Below are 23,515 nucleotides of genomic sequence, written 5' to 3' on the forward strand. Positions count from 1 at the left end.
CGGTACTTTTACTCCGCTATTTTCCTCCGTTTGCGGTCGTTACATGCTTATTATAATTTCATTTTTATCCATTAATGTGATTGGATATAGACATAGTAATCGGTCGCGTGACTTTCGTCAAATCAAATTGTGCATAGAAAACTTTAACCGCCTACAGCTGTTTATCATGCCTGCTGTTAGTGCTTTCTTCACGCATCAATTCAGTCGCATCTTCCTCTAATATGTTAAGATACATTTTGGATTTCTGCTTACTAAATGTTTTGTATGTATGCTTGCCTATCTACACGGCATGACATTTGGTGTGAGGTTTCGGGTATTGTATTCAGTGTTAACTCCCGCAAGTGCCACGTTTGGTAAATTCCCGCTCACTGCGCTGCCTCGTCGCTCTCGCGTGCGTTCTGCTGCAGTCACTTGGATAAGTCGTTGTTGCTTTATTGAACTTGTTGACTTTTAATGAGTTTGAGCGCGTGATGCTGTGAAAAGTGTGTTGGAAACCCTGTAAAACTATTTGAAATAATGTTCTCAAATTGAGGACCAATCTGCTCCTTACTGATGACCCGTGGCGTTAATACACTGCATCTGTGTCAGCACGTGATGTAATAAAACTGCAGCTCATTAATAAAGTTTAAAAAAAAAATCAATTTTATAGCCTACAATCCGCCTTAATTTAGCAAGTGCACTGACGCATAAACAATTTTGAAGGTCAACACTTTTTGTTGTGGATGCAACTGATTCACCGACACCGCCGCGGCTCAGCAAAGAGACGTGCGTTTGTGTTTTCTTTTGAAAAAGTTTCCCCAGAAATACTTTGCTATTTAATGCATTTTTCCTTACAAATTGTTTTATCAACATAACAATTCGAGTAAATGTATAAAAGGTATGGCATGACGCCATCCTTCTAGAACAATGTGCATTTATGTTAAAATTGTAACATAAATTATCAATCTTATTTCTTTATTGCAAAACAAAACTGGCACCGTTTTGGAGAGAAATGGGCTCTCATTTTAACCCATATCATGCTGTGTGATGCTGAACTATGACTTTCTAATAGTGTTTCTATTTGCACTATTCTAAACATTAATATTTTATGTGCAACAACAGCATGCTCTCAGTGGCCTTACACATGATTTTAAATCTATTTTTCAAACTTTATGATTTAAATGGGGATGATTGTACTGAGAATTTGAAAGAGTTGGCAGTAAAAATTTAAAATGCTGGATGATAGATATTCTTCATTCTTTTTGACAAACAATATAATGTGAATTACAGAATGTACAACATTTCTTAAATGTATAAATTGCAGTGTACAGCGTTTATTATGACGGGGTAGAATCCACAGCTCAGTACTCAGTACTCAATACTCATGAGTACTTTTAAATAGGCTACTCTTTTACTCTTACTCAAGTAGTTTTTTTGGATAAGTACTTTTACTCTACTCACACTACATTTTTTGAAAGGTAATGGTACTTTTACTTGAGTCTTAAACAATGCACAGTGTGCATTGCACACATATTCAATTTCATGCAAATCATCCATGCTAACACACATTTTCTATTTGAATTTTTTTTCATTTGAAAGTAGACATTTCCCTCTATAGATATTTTCATACACAGCGCTTCGAAGTTTCTGGCTCAAGTTCACAGAGACCTAGACGCAGAAAGCGCATCCTGTTTGCTTTAATTACTTTACAGAAGTGTAACGTTTTCGTTGTTATTCTGAGTGCACACAAATAAACTTAGAGTCCTTACAGACCCGAAAGATGTATTAGGCTACTTTTATCTGTATGACCAAAAATGACGGAGTATTTTAAGAGCAAGTGAGGGCACCGGCGCCTCCATCTGTCCTGCAGTGAGCTACTGTTCAGCTCCACACATACACTTCAATAGCGCACATTTCTCTGGGTTAACATCATATTGAGCGGCCATGTAAAGTTGCTACTACATGCATCTTTCAGATGAAAAGCCATATTTGAGGTCAATAGCCCCTTTCACACAGTAATACCAGTTAATTGCCGTAAAATTACCGGAACGACTTTACTGGTATTTTTGAAAAGGTCCTGTGCACACATGATCTCTTTACGGCAATTTACTGGTAATTTTCTGGAAAAGTCTGTATGTGTGAAAGGGCGAGTGGTGAGTGTTTGGATATTTCTACATAGACCAGCCGCGATCTGTCCGTCAATGCGCCATTCACTTAACATACTATTTAAATACCAATAAAGTGGGAGTATGCTTGCTTTTATCAGTGTTTTTTATTAAATGTGACTCAATATAACATCGAGACTATACAGTAAAAAGGCTTTTACTGTTCTAAAAACAGATTTGTGAGCAGTATTTGTTATTATTATTATGCAAAAATTATACAAGGGTTTGTCCAAGCATCTCTTTTATAAAATGTTCAAAGTTTGGCTTAGCTTTAGTCCATTTATTCACATGAATGTGATATTTTCCAAGTAAAATAAGATTTGTGAGCAGTATTGGATTTGAAGATGTTAGAAACACACGTCATTGTTGTCATGTGGTGAATTTGGCCAATCTGAAACATCTGTGTCTTCATCAGCGTTGCTCTGGAGAAACTGCGCCACAGTGACGTGGCGTCGGCGCCGGTTCAAGTAGGACAAATTTTCTAACTGGCATGCACTGCTTCAAGTCAGTTGCCGATCGGTCTGCGAAATGCTGCATGAAGTCGAACACACCTATCAGGATCCGTCTGCTCTCTAATATCTCTCGCAGCACTTTGATGTCATACACTGATCATTCTGCGCAGCGCCGCCTCAAGTCGAACCTCTTATGTTTCCCAAAAAATGTCAACCTTGAGTCTCCATCCAGGAGCTGTACTCATGGTAAATCAACATGAACTTCAAAAAGTCTTAATCATTTACACACATCACCATCACATTATACAAATGCAAATAAATGAGTTTTTTACATGTGATAAATGTTTTAAAGCTGCTTTCCATAACTTTTTTTTGGTTAAAAATTATCCAAAATCAATATTTGAGAAAGTACATAACCAGTCAGTGTTCAAAACTATCGCCTTACTTTAGCCCGATTAACAGTTATCTTATAATAATGTTTTCTAATTTGAGTGGTATGGGTAGGTTTTTGCAGGAGATTCGAGCATGGCACTGCGTCATTACGTCATGTCTGTAAACATAAAGAAGTTGTCCCAGCTAACAGACTGGCCATCTGGACGCTCTGGAGAAATCCAGCGGCCTTCGGTCTGGCTGGTTCATCATCAAAGAAAACAGGTGTGTTCGATGAAACGGCGCAGCGCAGAATGATCAGTGTATGACATCAAAGTATCGCGAGAGTGATTCGAAAGCTTAAGGATCCGTCTGCTCTCTTATCTCTCTCGTGGTACTCTGATCCCAGACAGCAACATAGTTTTGGCCCAGATCCAGCCCGCATGGATTGCACACGGGCCAGATGTGGGCCGGATCTGGGCCGACACTGCTTGCTGTCTGGGATGTCATTCTGCGCAGCGCCGTATGGCAAACTTTTTTTTTCTCCCTTTTCAAATTTCAAATCACATCAGAAAAGCATTTAATCAAAAAGTTGAAAATAAAGTATCGGGTAGGGTTAGGGTAGGGGGTAGGGAGGGCTTTATTGTCCCAATAAGGTGGCATCCATTTAATAATTTGAATTAAAATTAAAATTTACACTCACTCAATAAGTTATTATTGCATACTGTTTTATAATGTATTGCAATACTGAGGTGCAGATAATTGCCACTATTTCTATGAAGTACTATAAATAGCAGAAAATCCTGTGAATCCTTCTGAATCTATAGCTATTTGCACTTAGTGTATATAGCATCTATCGCTAAGAAAATTTTATTTTCACTTAGTGCTAATAGCCGCTGCCTTAAGTGATTCTACAACGGGCTATGTGGGAGAAAATCCAGGGCCGTTTTTTACTCCCAGTCCATCCCTGCAGGCTAGTAGGCTATAGCATGTGAGGATCAGGTGATCGTGATCAGGTATCGTTTTTAGCCTATCACAGCAGCTAGAATAATTAAATATATCATTTAGATGGTGGATTGTGATCCAGAAAGGATTATGTGTTTATGAAACACATGTGAATGAAATTAAATTATATTCATAAATGTGCTTCTGATTACAGATAGCCTGGGATTACACAAGATTTGTATTTTAAAGAAAACCACTTCGAAGGGAGCATAATTTGCTGTTTGGGTTAAAATAATTTCTTAATATGAAATTTGAATGGTATGACAATTAGATTAGACTGTACAGAAATTGAAATCTGCACACTAATACACACTGTACTCATAGTCACGCAATGCTGATGTTTTTAATATTAATATTTTGAGAATAAAGTAAAACAATAATAATAATTTGCACGGTTTGATGTGATATGAGCTAACCGATTGTTAGATTTAATCACCATTGGTAGCGCGATTTATGTAATGCTTTTTTCCTCAGTTGGTCAGAACAAACGTGGCAGACTTATTACTTGTTCAGATGACAATATACCGTGGAAATTATTATTTGGATCATATATTCCAAGACGTAGGCTAGAATCTGTGATTGCGAAGTACCAAATATCCACTGACTGCCACACATACTCTTCAAAACATTAGATTCATCCGCGCTGGAGCCGTGCCGACTCACAACCCCACGCAAGCAAGTTAATTCGGCAAAAAGCTGCAATTCCAGGTTTTCAAACAGAGATGGGGACAAAGAGGCAAAAGTTACGGACTGCAGCTTTAACATAGTTTGAAAAAAAAATTCAAGATTAAAAAAGAACTTTCCCTTAATGAAAAAAATTATATGAGTACACAATATTTTATTGATATTAGTTGATTAAAACAAGCTTTTGGTTGATATTGCTGTCTTTAGATCAGACTTCTCTACAGGACGTCTTCTGTACTGTAAAGGACATGATCATCAGGGGTCTCCTTCCAGTGCTCCTGAAGACCCATCACTGCCGAGGAGCAGCAAATGCAGGACGTCCAGCCTCGAGATCAGGTCCAGTCAGTCCGTCAGCAGACGAGAGTCCTTCACATCTGAGACATCTGGACTGTGACGAGATCACGAGGAGCGAGGGTGAGTTTACTTTCATAACCCAAAATACAACACACAACCTCTAAAGGAAGGTTTGTTTTAAATAATATAGCTGCAACTGTTGTAATATTTCTTTACTTTTTTAGTTTTACACCATTTAGCTTTTTTGCAGTTCACTTAAATCGACAGCGGAATTTCAAAAATATACTTATCAATGTATTTCTCAATTAAAATGAATTAAAAGTAGAATTATAATAATTATATGAGAATTAGAAACAATTAGAAGCAATGTTAAAATAGTTTTAGAAAAATTATGGCATGCCATACTGCAGGACACTGCTTTATTAAATAATAATATAACTATAAAATAAAAATAAAACTTGGGGGAAAGAGGATCCTCCATCTTTGAAGGGACCCGCTGTGAGGACGGCCTTCAGGTGGCTGTGAAATTCACAGCAAAGACAACCTGGAGAGCGACCCGGAGCAGAGGGTTCATCTGGAGGAGATGCTCTCCCATGACTGGTTGCAGGTCTAAGACAAGCTAAAATTATTTCTTTGTTTAATTTTTTGTCTTTTTATTGGTTTGATTTGATCAGAATACCAGCTGCGATGCAGTCAATATACACTACACAGATGACAAGATGTATTTTTATACCTGTTATGAAGAATGTTTGTGTAATTTGTATAATTTCTAATTGTGTTTCAGGTCCTGTAGGTCGTGGTGAAGAGGGTCAGTCTTGTGTGGCTGGCAGGCCTCGGTTGCGTCTGGCGTCTTGAGGCAGTAGTTTTAGTGTCTTGAGGAACTACTCGCCTAGAGATGTGAGTTGTATATGGTTGGTTTAATTGTAGTTTAAAGGCCACTTCAGAAATCACTGTGAATGCCACCCTAAACGCTGCTGCTCCAGAACCTGCTGAGGTCAGAGAGGTCAGAGATACAGGCGCCACAGAGGATTCTGTCACAGCTGCATCAGAGGATCCTCTCAGGGCCCCAGTGTTTCCTGTCACTGCTGTGATTCCTCCATAAATATATTACACCTATGTGTCACATTAAAACAACTTTGATTTTGAAATACACAAAAATGTGTTGCTTTAACAGGAAAACGGGACAATCTGGAAATATTAACCACTCCTTCAGTTCTAGAGAGGTTAAGCCTCTCGTTTTAGCAGTTTATATTAATCACTTTGAATGTTGTTTTGAATAAAAACTCACCAGGTAAGTAACAATAACTGAATTTACAATTGAATGTTGTTTTTTAAAATAACTAGCTGTCCCACAATAAAGATGCGGTCACATTTACCACCATTCAGCAAATTTTCATGGACAAAATCCATCCAAAATTTCAACGAGGAAGCATTTGAAGTTTTGTATGAAACACTTCCTTTTTGATCTGCATGGTGTAGCTCAGGTATTTCTAAAATAGTATTGTGATATGAGCCATATGGAATATATTTTAAAACAAAGCCAATGACAAATTCTCCGAAAGTTTCCCACTTCATCCTCCTTCACTCTAGTCCTGCAGAGTGACAAATGAAGTACAAATATTCAATGTAGTCTCTTGATTAATGTGACGCTACCTGATGTGTCATCACCAGGGCAATGGTGAAACTGCACTTTCAGTTCCTTATAACGGTTAACGCAAGAAATCACTGGGCTATTTGATTTTCATAGTAAAAGAGGCGCTTTCTTCCTACCATCAGTTATTCAACCACACACACACACACACACTCTAGCTGACTTTACAGCGGAAGTCTTTGTCTTAGTTGTCTTCCCTCCCATCAGAGGACAACGGCTCCTTTGAGTTTGGCAGAAGCGTGAAGGTAGCTTTTGCTTTATTGACTTTTATCACACAATTGACTACATTTTTCAGTTGTTCTACTGTATTAATGATGACTCTGTGCTTAATGTGCATTAATAATTCTGGTTTAGTTCCAAATCGATGCATACTACTGGTTAAACATCAGTACATAATACAATGCCATGTATATTGTGTCATGCAACTGAATTTGCTTTTAAAATGGCGCTTGTTTGGTAACAGATTGGCATAGAAATCCATTCGTTATCAAACATGGCATCAAGTTTCTGAATACATTTCTCTCTCGTACACACATAGATGTCTGTTAAACCAGACGATAGCAAGGATGAGGAGGGGAATCATGGGCCGGAGGTCACGGTTATGGAGACGAACCGCTTTGGCTTCATTCTAGGGAATGGAGAAACTGACAGGTCAGTCTGTTCATCACGGCTCAGAGTTGAAGTGTTTGTGACTGTATTTGTATGCTGTAAGCCCTAGTTGAGCACAGTGTGTGTGATTAAAGTATATAATCTGTGGTCAAATCATTTTTGTAAGGTGCTACTAATCCTGTTTTATTAGTTTTGATAATTCATAATTTATGATTACACATTACCGTTACCTTCCGCACCTCTTACTCTCATTTTCTCCTTCTCAACATCCTGTCATGTTGCCATGGTGATTTCTAGCCTGTCAGAGTGTGGTTTCCTGTTTTCTGCGTGTTTGCCTCTTGTGACACTCATGCTTTGCTCTGGTATGGGGACGCACTTTAGTGAGAGTGAGTTAGGAAGCAGGGTAAAGGTGTGTTATTTCTGCTTCAGTGGAAAGCATTTTTCACACTGATTGTACAGTGATGGTGACAGTGAAGTATGCTGCTGTACTGTGAGTGTAGTGTTGCTGATTGTGTGTGTTGCTGACAGGGATGGTCCATGTCCTGAGTTAGTGAGACATCGAGAGTCCAAGTGGCTCAGCCTCATGACTCAATGGGAGCAAGTGATGGAGAAAAAGAGCAACAAGGTGTGTCTGTCTTGCTGTTGTATACTTGTGTGTAAAATTGTATGTAATAAGAAAGGTCAAAGGTCATCTGGCACATTTAAAATATTAACTCGAGGAGGGCCCCATCCATATCGAGGGTCCAGAATATCATTCAGACATTTATAAAAAATGTATTCAAACACAGGGTCCCAGTATCTAAGCACTGTGACAGAAAATATAAAGACTAAACAAATTCATAACAAGATTTTGCAAGATTTGCATGGCCATGCACCACCTTTCTTCAAAAAAAAAAAAAAAAAAAATAAACAAAAAAAGTTTAATCAAGTGCACATTATTTTAGTCGTTCAAAGATAAAATTAGAAATGTTGTGCCAACCTCTTGTGGAAAAGCAAGTACACTTTAGCATACTTTAAAGAAAAAAAGTGCTACTACTAATACTACTATTACTAATAATAATATATTTTTATGCAAACTGAATGTAATGTTTTCAACACTTTGCATCATTAATTGTATGTTAAGTGAAATTAAATTCAAATGTATTATAGTTTAAATATATATTAAATCAAGTAGCTGAACTTTACAGTCCTTTTTTGACCCACTTAAATAGGGTTTAAGTACATATTTATATGTAATTTCATAATGTACTGAAAAGCATTTATGGTAAATCTAAAATATATTTTAATATCATTTCTATTGAAACTTGTAAGTCATGTAATTTAAATATATTTGTAATTACACATTTGTAAAGAAAAAGTTGCATTTTAATACATTAGCCCCCGGTTTCACAGACGAGGCTTAATCCTAGTCCTAGACTAAAATGTAAATCTGAGCTGTTTCAAATGAAAGAAACTTGCACTGATGATCTTAAAACATGTCAGTGCCTTTGTTTTGTCTTAAGATGAACACCAGTAATGCTTTTTTCTAAGGCATGTTTATAAAAATTACTTAAATGTCCTAATTGAACTATGACCTAATCCTGGTTTAGTCTAAGCCCTGTCTGTGAAACCAGGCCTAAACGTATTATCAAATAACTCTACAGTTAAAATTGTAATCAAGTGCTTTACATGAGTGTTATGTCAAAACATCAAAGATAAATGTAGGCTACTTCTGTCAAGCATGACAAATATCGTTATTTATAATGTATTTTAAAGTAAAACTGTTTTTATTTGACAATAATTGGACATTTACTTGTGTTTCTTAAGTGTGTTAAGAAACTATTATGAAAGTGTAGTTTTTTCAAGTACACTTAAGTGCCCTTTTATATCGTTAATATTATATAATATATCTGCTAGTAGGTTTTCTAAAATAATATACTTTTAAGATTTGAAGTACACATTTATTTTTCACAAGGGACTAAGAGAAAGAATAATAACATTCGGATTATTTCTACATTTAACAGCTGTAAACTGTAGACACCTATTTATGGAACTAGACATTTATAAATCAATAATCGGTTATTGAATTAGGGATGTGTCAGTTGCTCAGTCTTTTCACAAGCTGTCATTGGTTCAAGCTGGCCATAAAGAAAAAAGTCTCCTGTTTAAATTAGATGAGGTGACTTACCAAACCATCAAACTAGTTTTAAAAATAAATGTATTCTGCTGATTATGATCTTGGTTGATTCTCTGAGCATTGATTCATCTGTTGATTATAGTGGGAGACCTCATGTGTTAGTCGGCCTACATATGATACAGGATGTTGAATGTCAAACACTGCAGGCTGCAAATGAGTGCCAAATTCCTCTGTATGTACCTTGACCAATCATTAAAAAAAGATCTGGGATCATTGTATTTAATGCTATTATAGGTGATTACTAGAAACAAATGTTTTTTATCCAATATTTTTGACTTTTTTGCTAACATATCCAAAAATCTGGATGAGTTCTGGAGTTATTTTCAGTCGAAACAGCTTTCATTGCACGAGTCTTACAATAGCCGACTGCATGGCTCAGCTCACTTCCTTTGTCTCAGGTCAAAGGTCAGTGCCAGAAGGGCATCCCAGCATCCGTCAGGGCAAAGGGCTGGCCACTGCTCTGTGGAGCTAAGGATAGAAAAGAAAAAAATGACAAAGTCTACGAAGTAAGTGACTGGTCATATTTGTATCATATTTTTTATACTCTTATATAAGCCCTGTGTTTCCTCTGCGACTCGTCTAGCGTCTAGTTAAAGCTCCAGATCATCAGGGATGGACCGATATCATCAAAAGAGACACAGACAGACAGTTTCCCTTCCATGAGATGTTCCAGTCCAAAGACGGCCATGGGTACTGTACTGCCCTTCCCTTCCCTTGCAATGTGCTCTATAGCATTATAATCCACAAAGCTTCTTTTCTCATTCATGTCTTCTTCTGTCTGGTGTCTGTATGAGCAGTCAGAAGGACTTGCTGGAGGTCCTGAAAGCATACACTCAGTATCGTCCAGACGAGGGCTACTGTCAGGCGCAGGGTCCAGTGGCTGCTGTCCTTCTGATGAACATGCCTGCTGAGGTACTGCTTCTGTCATAATTATAAACCTGGCTATACAGTAAATGACACAGAGCTATAACAGAATAAATAACCAATAATATGCTAAATTTGATACATTTATAAGGTACACTACCAGCTAGGATTGTTTATAATGTTTTTTAGAAGTCTCTTATGCTCACCAAGGGTGCATTTATCTGATCAAAAATTAATTTTTGAAGGGGCCACAAAGATGTTTTGCCTTAATTAAGGCAAAATTGCCTTAATATGGGGACTTTTTGTACTCTTATGTCTGTTTTTTCTGTCATTTTATCTGGCCAACATTATAAAACGAAAGTTTTGACAGAGGACGTCTCTTACACAGATATTCAACTGCAGCTAGATCTGCCACTTAACATCATACTGAGCAAAACCCAACACAACGGTAGATCTACAATAGCCTAATATCAGTTCACAGTATTAAACAAGTAAACAACCAAAATACATTGGTTATCATCACTTCTTTTATTATGACTAATTAATTAATGACTCAGCATCATCTCTATTAGAGAGAAAATAATCACTTCGTCCAATGTTTAAAGTGAATAAAATAGCCTTGACTGCCTATATTATAAATGATATTATTTACAATACACAGTGTGGTTTTTAATGCTATTTTAGGAAGGGACACCCCTCAGATGGTCCCTTCAATGTTTAATTTCATGAGTGGTGTCCAGCTATTATCCCAGAAACTGTACTGTATGTATAGGCTACTACAGAATTAGTTTGTTTGCTTGCAAGCTTGATGCTTAACATGGCCTAATTGTTTGCTTTGTTTTAGGAGGCGTTCTGGTGTCTAGTTCAGATTAGTGAGCTCTACCTCCCTGGATACTACAGCCCTCTGCTGGTAGGGCATCTTTACAGTAACCATAAAAACAATGGTTAAATGTGCGTTAAAATTTATAAATAGGCTTTTGTTTTTCTTTCTCTTCAGGAAGGTGTTTTATTCGATGCTGCTGTTCTCTCAAGCATTTTAAAAAAACTTTGTCCAGCTGCACACAAACACCTGCAGAATCAGGGGGTGGAGCCTCTGATGTTTGCCACTGATTGGCTGATGTGTCTGTACAGCCGTCACCTGCCCTTCGACACTCTGCTCAGAGTCTGGGATCTCTTTTTCTGCTATGGTTTGTTTTCAACTATATTGTCTTGTCCAAATACCCACACTTGCGGTCTTGCCCACTTGAGAGTGCGTGCGCAAGACTGTAGCAGGTCTTAAAAACAGCAAAGCACAGTGCCCTTAACGCACACTAAAACCCACACTCGCACACTAAACCCACAGTCGCGCACTAAACCCACAGTCACGCACTAAACCCACGCTCGCGCACTAAACCCACACTCGCGCACTAAACCCACAGTCGCGCACTAAACCCACGCTCGCACACTAAACCCACGCTCGCACACTAAACCCACGCTCGCACACTAAACCCACGCTCGCACACTAAACCCACGGTCGCACACTAAACCCACGGTCGCACACTAAACCCACGCTCGCACACTAAACCCACGCTCGCACACTAAACCCACGCTCGCACACTAAACCCACGCTCGCACACTAAACCCACGCTCGCAACACTAAACCCACGCTCGCACACTAAACCCACGCTCGCACACTAAACCCACGCTGCACACTAAACCCACGCTCGCACACTAAACCCACAGTCGCACACTAAACCCACAGTCGCACACTAAACCCACGCTCGCACACTAAACCCACGCTCGCACACTAAACCCACGCTCGCACACTAAACCCACAGTCGCACACTAAACCCACACTCGCACACTAAACCCACGCTCGCACACTAAACCCACGCTCGCACACTAAACCCACGCTCGCACACTAAACCCACAGTCGCACACTAAACCCACGCTCGCACACTAAACCCACGCTCGCACACTAAACCCACAGTCGCACACTAAACCCACAGTCGCACACTAAACCCACAGTCGCACACTAAACCCACACTCGCACACTAAACCCACACTCGCACACTAAACCCATCTCGAGGCTTAGTGTATCCCATCATGCATCATGTTCTGGAAATAAATCATGAAACGTTTTGCCGAGATCTTGCGAGAGGTCACGGAAACCTTTCCAATGTAAGTTAAATATTAATATAATAATTAGATATTACATATAATTTGGTAGAAAAACAGTGTTTTTACGTTTTATTGGTGCAAAGATGAATAGTGGTGATATTTATTTTGCACAACATTTGCAACTGCTTTTTATCACTTAATTAGAAGCACCACAAATTAAAATTATGTCATGTTATAGGGACTACTGAACAGAGATTTAGAAGTAAAATTAAAATAAAGCTATGTAAACACTTGCATTTTTTACAACACTATAAGTGTGTCGCATCAGGTAATGAAAAGTTCGACACACACTTGTGGTCTTCATCCTCACTTGAACCTTGGGCCAAACACAGGAAATACGTCTTACAAGTTGTCAAGTGGTCACGTGTAAAGACCGCAAGTGTGGTTATTTAGACAAGGCAACTTTCTGCATGATTTAAAGGTGCACTTAGTAATTGTTGTTTGACTTTGGTCAGACGTTATACTGACATCTTTTGGCTTGGATGGTGAATCATGCAAATATTTTTGAATACAAGATGCCAATGTTGGAATATTTTTTCCTATTTATACAATTTATTCTGCAACAAAAAAAAAGCGTCTGTACACGGAAATATTTTCCTTTTCAAAAAAGTCTGTTAAAGCGTTATGACATGAATCAAACCAGAAAAACCATGGAGAAAATGGAGAGGATTTTTACTTCCAGTACTCCTGCTTGATTTATGTGTCTTTACTGTGATCTTTATTTGTGACCCTGGACCACAAAACCAGTCATAAGTGTCAATTATTCGAAATTGAGATTTATAAATCATCTGACAGCTGAATCAATCTTTCCATTGATGTATGGTTTGTTAGGATCGGACAATATTTGGCTGAGATACAACTATTTGAAAATCTGGAATCTGAGGGTGCATCTAAATATTGAGAAAATCACCTTTAAAGTTCTCAAATGAAGTTCTTAGCAATGCATATTACTAATCAAACATTAAGTTTTGATATATTTACAGTAAGAAATTTACAAAATATCTTCATGGAACATGATCTTTACTTAAAATCCTAATGATTTTTGGCATAAAAGAAAAATCGATAATTTTGACCCATACAGTGTATTTTTGGCTATTGCTACTTAAGACTGGTTTTGTGATCCAGGGTCACATTTAATATAATGCATCCTAGCTGAATAAAATTTTAATTGCCTAACAGAGATGATAGATATAGATAGATAATCAAAGCAGGGCGTCAAAACAGCACAACCTGCATTATGCACAATATAAAAAGTTTGCTAGCCCACTAATACTACTAGAGTTCATCATTTAAAACATGTCAGAAGTCACATCCATTCTTTGGTTGTATTTTGTTTTATGAACACCTTTATTACACCTCTTGCCATGTTGATCTGTTGTCGAAGGCCATGCATTGACCACAGCTTGTGTGTGTTGCAGGTGTGCGGGTTTTGTTTCAGGTCGCTGTGGTGCTGGTGCGCCGATGTCTGGGAGAAGGACGGATGCGAAAGGAGTGTGACGGACAGATGGAAACGCTGGAGAAACTGCGGTGTGTTAAACAGCGTGTCCAAAATGAGCAGGCTGATGCCTTTATCCATGAGGTATTATTACGGATTATTTCAGATCATCTGAATAAAGGCCTGTTCACAGCACACCATAATGAATAGTCTCTGCAGAATTGCGTGCGATTTTAATTTTAATGACACATACATTCACATGCCATCGTTGCTACAGATTTTGGCTAATCTCTTTTCCACGGCACTACAAAGAAAAATGGCCAACCAATAAGAACTGGTGTTGTGAGAATTGGTTTCTCCTTGAACTCGTGTCTCCATTAAGACCCTAAGTGTTCGCTTCGACGCAAAGAATGTGGATACAAAATCACAATATGATAAATACGTTATAACGACCATCAACGTCTGTTTTAGTTAGCAGATACCCGGATAGCCTGATAGCTTAGCTTATACAACACTCATCTGCTAAACACCAAAGTGAATTCAAAAATTTTAAAACATTTAAACACGGTTTGACTTCTTTGTTGTACTGTGAACTGGGTTAACTGGTGTACTTCTGTTTTTCTAAAACTGCTACCTACGGTCAGAGAGTGAATGTGCATTTTCATTTAGACCGTCTGCTGTTTTTACGCATTACAGGGTTAGTTCACACAAAAATGAAAATTACCCCATGATTTACTCAAACTCAAGCCATCTTAGGTGTATATGGCTTTCTTTTCTCAGATGAATACAATCGGAGTTATATTAAAAAATGTCCTGGCCCTTCCAAGCTTTATAATGGCAGTGAATGGTTGTTGAGATTTTGAAGCGTGCATCATAAAAAGTGCTACACACGGCTCCAGGGAGTTAATTAAGGCCTTCTGAAGTGAATCACTTATGTCGTCCGTTGGAACGTCACTCTCTCATGAACACTTGTACGACAGTTAGCAGAAGCTGGAGGTTACAGTTGATAAAGTTTTAAATATGGATATTTTCGCTTTAGGAGGCCTTTATTAACCCCCCGGAGGCGTGTGTAGCACTTTTTATGATGGTTGGACGCACTTTTTCGGGCTTTAAAATCTCAAAACCTATTCACTGCCATTATGAAGCTTGGAAGACCTAGGCCATTTTTCATGTAACTCTGATTGGATTTGAAATAAGAAAGTCATATACATCCAGGATGCCTTGAGGGTGAGTAAAACATGGGCTAATTTTCATTTTTGGGTGAACTAACCCTTTAACTATATCAGATTATATAAAAGACAAAAAAGTCATACGGGGGCATGTTTGCGATGTACTCAATAATGGCTAACTGCATATAATTTAAACAACAATTATATTATTATCAACAATTATACAATTATATATTATCGTAGACGATATATATCGCACACCCCTAATGTGACTACGGAAAAATTTCATTCCGAACATTTGTTAGTCCTGACAGACCTATTTACTCAAAACCACTGTTACATCCTCAGGTATGTTCGGTGTCCCTGTCCTTGGCGGACCTGCAAAAACAAACTGAGAAAGAGATGGAGAAATGGAAAAAAGAGAGACCAAACTCGACCTTTGACCCGCGAGGACGATGTCATGGATACCGGACGGTTTGGGAGAGAGCGCAGGATAAACCAAAGGAACAAGAAAAGAAGGAGCGATCGAAGGGGAGCCTTTCTCTTCCTCTCATGCGTTCAGTCTCTTCTCTTTCTCCTTCGGTTCTGCGTAAGAAATGGAGGAAGAGGAGCAGTAAGACTGACACAGAGGAGTGGGACGGAGGGGGAAGAAACTTCTCACAAAGCGTGATGGAGGAGAGTGACGATGAGGAGGTGAGGAGGAGGAGTGTGTGCGGTATCGTTGGGGAGCAAAGGGCCAAACGGGACAGGCTAGCAGACGAGCTCTGCTCAAACAAAGATCACAACACACATCCCAAAATCTCAGTAGTGGTATCCTCCAGCATTGACTGCGATGTTTTTGAGAAAGAGCATACAGAAACATCTTTGAACCAACAGAAGGATAATTTAGAAACAACACGAGGCGATGAGAAAGAAAGGACCGCTGGTTGTGTGGTTGAGGAGAGCATACAGACACATGACCATATACAGGACACAAATCAAGATGCTCAGAGTACAGAAATGCAAGGACATCAGGTTGAACAGAATATAGAAAAAGACAAAAATCAAGATGATCAGAACACAGAAACACCAACAAATCAAAATGAACAGAATACAGACAACCAGACATGTCAAGATGAACAGACTGTGGAGACTCAGAGAATTTTAGAGCCATGTGAAGCAAGTACATCACAGGAAGAAGACATACAGACCGACTCCAGTAAACAGGAAGAGGAAATGCAACCAGACAGCAACATCCAGGAAGAAGAAATACGAACGGCACACTGCAAACAAGAAGAACAAACAGAAGATAGGTTGCCAAACACCATAATGACTGAAGAAAATGAGGAAAATATCCCAGAGAAAGAGGTACAGATGCATGTTGTTCAGGAGGAAGAGAGATCTCAAACATCTAGTGATCAACATGAAGAACAAGAACATTCAGAAAGGCAGAGAGAAGATGTGTTCATAAACACAGCTATAGAGGAAGATGAGGAGACTCAGCTTATTGGTGAAAACCATACTGATGCAGACAAGGAGGAAGGGATTCAGCAAGAGTTTGATCTTCTCCCTGAGGAGACCACAGAGATATCAGACTCTTCAAACATGTGTGAGGGGAAAGATGAGACACTGGAGGATGACAGACAAGATACAAGCTTAGATGAGAGCGATAGTCACTCTCATAGTGGTAAAGAGACATTGCAACCACCTGAAATAGTGCTAACATCATTCTGTTTAAAAACAGAACAAGAAACTGAAACTGAGCATCCGGACGGACCAGCAGATCTCGAACAGCAATCCCAATCAGGCGACCAAGAGCACAGTGACGTGGATGCTACTGTTATTTCCACAGAGTTGGAGCATTGTCCAATAGATTCCACTGTGGAAGATGCAGAAGGATCTGGCAACCCAGAGAAGAGTGAAGTGGATTCGGCTGATGACAGCAACATCCATGAACCTCAGAAGGAGGGTGCAACAGGAGCATGCACACACTCTGTTGGCACATGTGATAAAGAAATCAGTGAGATCAATCCCCAAAACAGTGAAGTAAATAAATCACCCGAATCTGAAAACATAGTATGTTGTGAACTCAATAATGACAAATCAAGCAACCTCACAAACAATGTAGAGGATGATACTTGTAGATCTGTCCATGCAGAAAGCAATGAAATACATGCTGCACCCGGATCAGAAAACCTTGAATGCAACACAATGGATATTACTGCTGATTCTGGCAAACCAGAGAGCAACAGTGTCCCTGTTACAAGTGAATCTGGAAACCCAGAGCAGAGTGAAGTGGATTCTGCTGATGGCAACTTTGAAAACAATGATGTGCATGTTACAACTGAATCTGGCAAACTTGAATGCAACATGACCGATCTTACCACTGAAACTGAAAACACAGAAAGCGATGGCATGGATGTTGCTGTAGGATCTGACAAATCAGAGAGCAATATAGTTGGTTCTGCTGTTGAAAACCCAGAATGTAATGATGTGCAAGTTACAACTGGATCTGGCAACACAGAGAACAATTTGGTGGATTCTGCAATTGCAATTGGCAATCCAGATCACAAAGTAGTGCAGGTCGCAACTGAATCTGACAACTCAGAGACCAATAGAGAGCATGTGACCACTGGATCTGACAACCCAGAATGCAATGATGTGCCATCTATAAGTGAATCTGGCAACCCGGAGAGCAATATAGTGGATTCTGCAGTTGGATCTGGCAACCCAGATCACAAAGTAGTGCAGGTCGCAACTGAATCTGACAACTCAGAGACCAATAGAGAGCATGTGACCACTGGATCTGACAACCCAGAATGCAATGATGTGCCATCTATAAGTGAATCTGGCAACCCGGAGAGCAATATAGTGGATTCTGCAGTTGGATCTGGCAACCCAGATCACAAAGTAGTGCAGGTCGCAACTGAATCTGACAACTCAGAGACCAATAGAGAGCATGTGACCACTGGATCTGACAACCCAGAATGCAATGATGTGCCATCTATAAGTGAATCTGGCAACCCGGAGAGCAATATAGTGGATTCTGCAGTTGGATCTGGCAACCCAGATCACAAAGTAGTACATGTCGCAACTGAATCTGCCAACTCAGAGACCAATAGAGAGCATGTGACCACTGGATCTGACAACCCAGAATGCAATGATGTGCCATCTATAAGTGAATCTGGCAACACGGAGAGCAATATAGTGGATTCTGCGGTTCGATCTGGCAACCCAGATCACAAAAAGGATATCACAACCAGATCTGAAAACTCAGAGACCAGCAAAGAGCATGTAAGCGCTGGATCAGGCAACCCTGACTGTAAAACTGAGGATTGTGCTGCTGAATCTGGCAACCCTCATAACACTGAATGTGCAATGCCAGGAAACAGCGAGGTGTTAGAGTCCCCCTCTTCAAAATCCTCAAACCCAAACGTCCCAGCTCACCTCCGTGTGCGCAGGACTTCCAGCTCGCGGGTTTCCTATCCCACAATCCTCTGTGAGGACACCTTCAAAGAGCCACAGCAGCAAGAACACACACATTCAGAACAGACAGCACCCTCCCCGACAGAGGATACACTCGCTCAGCCCAACTCACCGACAAAGTCAGATCCTCCAAAACGTCTGGGTCTGTTTCGCCGTCTCCGAGGGGAGACCAATAAAGATCCCGTCCCCAAAATCCTCATCCAGGACTTCCGCGAGAAAGAGGAGAGAATGACGGCAAAAGAGAGGAGGCGGCGGAAGAGAGAGAAAGAGCGAAAAGAAAGAGAAGAGAAAGACAGAAAGAAACGAGAGGAAAAGGACAAACAAAAAGAAAGGAAAAAGCCTCAGACAAGAGGAAAGAGCTTCCAGGTGCTCAGCAGGAAGGGTGCTGATAATGCCGTGACCTCCGAGAAAAGTGACTCTCAGACGTCTCACGCCAGGAGAAACTCTGCCCCTTTTTCTGATGGATATTTTTAAATAATCAGAGACTCGATCACATATTTTGTATTCCGCAGTGGGAGTGAGATGTTTTAATGTGACTTGTGCAATGATTTGATGTGGTTTGTTATATTCACTGCTTCATCTCTTGGTTTAAAACCATAATTATTTTCATAGAAAAATAAAATCAGGAGGAGACATTTGTGTAAATGTTATTCAGCAGTCTTTGTGAGGTTGGATGTGGGAGTGTTTTTTCCACATCGTTTACATTTGAGTTCAATTGATGGGCGGTTATGATGTTTCTGTCTGATTTTCGTCTTCACTGTCACTTGCGAGCACTTCCTGGCTCTGCATCGTCTGATTGGGCAACTGAGAGGGAGTGGGCAGAACTGAACCGAAGAAAAGTGAACAAAACTGAAAGACATGAAAGCAGGGTCTGAATATTAGTGGGATCTGGGCATTAGGTGTTATATTTTTAAATTATTAATTTAAATGATTATTGTACTTTTTTGTTGGGAGGTCCTTCTGCAAGTGCTTCCTCCTCCTGCTCCTCCTCACTGTATGAGTGCTTTCTGTTATTGGTGGGTTGTGGTGGGGATGTGGGGACATGTGACGGTCCAGGAAGTTCGCTGGTCTCCATGGCAATGAGAAACGAGTCCATGTCGTCGCTCATGAAGTCGTCTGGTGGTTGTTCTGTGTCAGGGCTGAGGGGAATACCAAATATAACTCTTTATAAAGCATTTAAGATTATGTTCCATATTTTATGATTTTACTTACCGTTTTGTGTTGGAGTTGACGTGGTTCTTTGGATGCGAGTCTTCTGACAGTGTAGCGAGGACAAAATTAGCCTCCAGAACACTGTCTGTTACACTCAGGATAACTGGACTTAAATACAACCACAAACACACACAGGTGAGAATACACAAATACACTGCTATTTTAAAAGTTTGGAGTAAGATTATTTTTAAATAATAAATACATATTTCTATTTAGAAAGGACCAATTAAATTGATCTAAAGTGACTGTAAAGATATTTGTCACAAAATATTAATATTTCAAATAAATACAGTTCTTTTGAAATTTCTATTTATTAAAGAATCCTAAAACATTATTAAGCAGCACGACTGAGTTCAACATGGAAAATAAAAAATATTTCTCAAGCAGCAAATTAGCATATTAGACTGATTTCTGAAGGATCATGTGGCACTGAGGACTGGAGTAATGATGCTGAAAATTCAGCTTTAACATCACAGGAATAAATTACATTTTAAAATATATTCAAATAAAAAATATTTAAACAATTTACATATTCAAACTTTTGATTGGTAGCATACATATCAATTTTAAATATTTTAAAATAAACAAAGTGAATAAAAAGGTGAACTTGGGCTATAGGTCAGAAGCAAATAGAAACTAACCTGCCTGGCTCACCAAAATACATAGAAACTGGAAGACCAGACGACTCGGCAAATACAAGCAAACCCTGATGGAAAACCAGAGAGATAAAAAAAATGTTTTTATACTATAGCATTCTATAGCTATTTTTTAATAGCAAAATCAAGGTTAAAATATATTCATATATTCATAAATAAAATAGCTTTAATCCTTTGTTTAAGATCCATTATTGACTTTAGATTTACTTCAAGAAAAAAAAAAAAAGTAAAAAATTTAATTTGACCCCATTTATGTCTTTGTTCCTTATCTTCTTGTGCACAATTAATCATGCTATTTAAAAACAACAACAACAAAATATTTCATCAAAATATTATTTTTTTGGCTCCAAAATAACTTTTTAAAATATATTTATACATAATATATATATATATATATATATATATATATAGGGAGGGAGGGAGGGAGAGAGAGCGATCCAATCAAACTACTTGCACTAAAAACCAGTGTGTTTATAATTATGACAATACATTAAAGTAATAATATGATAAGAAATACCAGTTTGCAATATCAAGCAGCATTGCAAGCTGTTTTGTACAGATAAAAGTAACTGGAAGCGGATGAAACCGGAAAAGTAAGGTGGATAATATTGGGTCCTTAAATATTGTTTCACTCAGAAACTTGTGACATTGTGCTAGATGTATTGTCTTCACAGCAGTCTTTGGGACTGAATATATGAATGTTTGTGGTTTGTGAGAGAACACACTCACCCTAAGCTCTTTGAGGCAGAAGGTGATGCTGGTCTGACTGCCGACGGCAAAATGATCAAACTCCTCCGAGCTCAAACACAGCTCAGTCATCATTGCTCGTGATGAGTCTGAGAGAGGAAAAACTTAGTTTGACTTGATTCGTTTCATGCGGATCAGCAGAATATAGACTGACATGGCTGATACCTGCATCATCCTCCACGTGGTTCCTGAGCCACACGCGATCACTGCTCACCGACAGATTCACCTCCTCCAGAGACGGAGGGAAATGCAGAACCGTGTCCACCATCAACCTACAGTGGACAACAGAAAATGATTAAACGGACTCTGAATGGAAATGCAAATGGATCGATATTACTTTAGTCAACATCTGAAGTGGATCAAAACCTTTCAGCAAAGTTGTCCTAAAACCAAAATGTGTTCTTGTCTTAGGGACAACTTTGATGAACTTCTTTTTTTTGGATCCACTTCAGATGTTGACTACTGTAATACTGAGGTATTAAAATGAATGTAAACCTGGGTTGAGCCTGTAGCACGTTTGCACAGCTCTCTTTATCAAACACGGCCTGCAAACTCTCACAGTCCTGATAGGACAAATTGTGTGTTTTCAAGAGCCCTGTAATAAACACACACAGTTTAGGTGATCATTCAGTAAAACATGCCATTTCTATGCAATATTTGACTCACGTTTACTTACTGATTACTAGGCCATAACAAAGGTTAATCAAGTTAATTTTATTTGTATAACACTTTTTAAAATACTCACTTTAAAGCAGCTTTACAAAAAATCATGTTTGTTAAAGGGATCATATGATGGTCATGTTTCAAGTTTTCCTTTCTCTTTTGAGTGTTACAAGCTGATTGTGCATAGATAAGATCCCTGAAGTTGCAAAGACTAAAGTCTCAAAACCAAAGAGATATTCTTATAAAAGTTAAGACTTGTCCACGCCCCCCTAAAACGCATTGCTAAGAACTTAATTTGGACAACTTTAAAAGATTTTTTTGCACCCTCAGATTCCAGATTTTCAAATAGTTGTATCTCAGTCAAATATCGTCCGGTCCTAACAAACCATACATCAATGGAAAGCTTATTTATTCAGATGATGTATAAATCTCAATTTTTAAAAATTGACCTTTATGACTGGTTTTGTGGTCCAGGGTCACATATGACCCCTTTAATATTTATACCATCTTAATATGTTCATTCCTCATAGTCGCATAGATTAGAGCTGGGCGATAATCTATAGTTACATTTTGTCACAATATAAACAATCAAGCATTTGAGATTTTCTCGTTTTATGTGAGTATACTGTATGCATGCAGGTAAAGTTTAATACTTGCATATATAACTTTATATATAGGTGTGCGATTATATATTTTACATTTAATTCTACTATCAAAAATGCGTTTTACCATGTTTACAGTGCAGAGTTATGGTCAACCGACTCTTTTCACTGTTCAACTGAATACGGCATTTTTCTACAGAGCGGTCCAGAGACGCCAGGGACTTGAACACAGCCTGAACGCTCTGAAGAACACAAGATAAAGACAGACAAGCAGCAAAACATTTACATTAAGAAGATTTTGCAGTACATTTTGAATTTACTTTGATGCCACATTACATTCCAGCATGACTGAAAAGTTTGTATTTAGCTCATAAAGAGGAACTGAGGGGATGGAATGAGCAGGAACAGGAAATGTTACCTTGATGGGCATCTTGCAGCGAAAGCTCTGGTCTGAAGGAGCCTGATATCTCTGGAAGAAGAGAGGAGACAGCAGGAAGCAGGCGAAGGCTGACCGGGAAGAGTTGACTGACCGCAGGGCCAACTAAAAACACCAGTCACAGACCTCACACATGGTTTTAAGACATCACATCTGACTAAACAAACATAAACAGTCATAAACACTGGAAACAAACGCATACCCCATCCTCCAAAGGCTCCAAGTACAGCTCCTCTCCGATTCTTGACAGGGAATGTATGGCTTTTGCTAAAACTACAACAAGAGTGGATCAGTATACTTCCGTTCATAAAGCCTTTTTATGTAGCGTTGCGTTTTTAGTTTATTTCATGCAACTTTAAACATGTCTGAACAACTCTCTCGAGCTACTTTAGTTATTACCTTTCACGTTTCCTCCGGTTGCAACACAATCCATTATATTTTGCTTGTCAACAATATTGTTTCTAAACTAAGTCTACATGAAGTATTCTCCGGCTCGAGAAACCGGCCACATGATGCCAGTGGCCAATATAACGCATGAAATTGATCGTAAAGAAACGTTAAGAGCGTTATCTGTTATCGGTACATCATTCAAAAAACACAAAACTTGTTATAAGCGGATAATTGAAGAATCTGGCAGAAGTGCGCCACTGTTTACTTCGAATCCGACATGTGGCGCGTATTTTCTGCTCTGGCCAATCAGCGCGAGGGATCAGAGTTTGCGT

The 23,515-nt window shown here is 38.9% G+C and overlaps 2 protein-coding genes across 2 annotated transcripts; one reads left to right on the forward strand and one right to left on the reverse strand.

Moving 5' to 3' along the window:
* Positions 1-6,726: 6,726 nt before the first annotated feature.
* LOC306883665 (uncharacterized protein) lies at positions 6,727-19,120 on the forward strand. Its single transcript, XM_079439040.1, has 10 exons — positions 6,727-6,844; positions 7,138-7,250; positions 7,737-7,833; positions 9,783-9,890; positions 9,968-10,074; positions 10,182-10,296; positions 11,093-11,158; positions 11,246-11,435; positions 13,827-13,987; positions 15,361-19,120. Exons 2-10 carry the CDS (start codon positions 7,138-7,140, stop codon positions 18,949-18,951), a joined length of 4,548 nt encoding a protein of 1,515 aa, XP_079295166.1. The 5' UTR covers positions 6,727-6,844; the 3' UTR covers positions 18,952-19,120.
* Positions 18,978-23,484, reverse strand: LOC306883666 (cell cycle checkpoint control protein RAD9A-like). Its single transcript, XM_079439041.1, has 11 exons — positions 23,193-23,484; positions 22,996-23,066; positions 22,776-22,898; positions 22,485-22,599; positions 21,588-21,687; positions 21,258-21,364; positions 21,075-21,181; positions 20,331-20,395; positions 19,690-19,797; positions 19,418-19,616; positions 18,978-19,326 (listed from the first exon to the last, which is right to left on the reverse strand). Exons 1-11 carry the CDS (start codon positions 23,224-23,226, stop codon positions 19,204-19,206), a joined length of 1,152 nt encoding a protein of 383 aa, XP_079295167.1. The 5' UTR covers positions 23,227-23,484; the 3' UTR covers positions 18,978-19,203.
* Between the last annotated feature and the right edge of the window lie 31 nt (positions 23,485-23,515).

Source organism: Barbus barbus (assembly GCF_936440315.1).
Source record: "Barbus barbus genome assembly, chromosome: 17".
Classification (NCBI taxonomy): Eukaryota; Metazoa; Chordata; class Actinopteri; order Cypriniformes; family Cyprinidae; genus Barbus; species Barbus barbus.

Bases quoted from the DNA above. Each gene is read 5' to 3' on its own strand.
- LOC306883665 (XM_079439040.1), top strand. From the start codon at position 7,138: ATGTCTGTTAAACCAGACGATAGCAAGGATGAGGAGGGGAATCATGGG. The intron at 9,891-9,967 runs GTAAGTGACTGG...CGACTCGTCTAG, and splicing joins AAAATGACAAAGTCTACGAA to CGTCTAGTTAAAGCTCCAGA. The intron at 11,436-13,826 runs GTTTGTTTTCAA...TGTGTGTTGCAG, and splicing joins GGATCTCTTTTTCTGCTATG to GTGTGCGGGTTTTGTTTCAG.
- LOC306883666 (XM_079439041.1), bottom strand. From the start codon at position 23,226: ATGGATTGTGTTGCAACCGGAGGAAACGTGAAAG. The intron at 22,899-22,995 runs GTATGCGTTTGT...TGGTGTTTTTAG, and splicing joins TGGAGCCTTTGGAGGATGGG to TTGGCCCTGCGGTCAGTCAA. The intron at 22,600-22,775 runs GTAACATTTCCT...TGTGTTCTTCAG, and splicing joins GCTGCAAGATGCCCATCAAG to AGCGTTCAGGCTGTGTTCAA.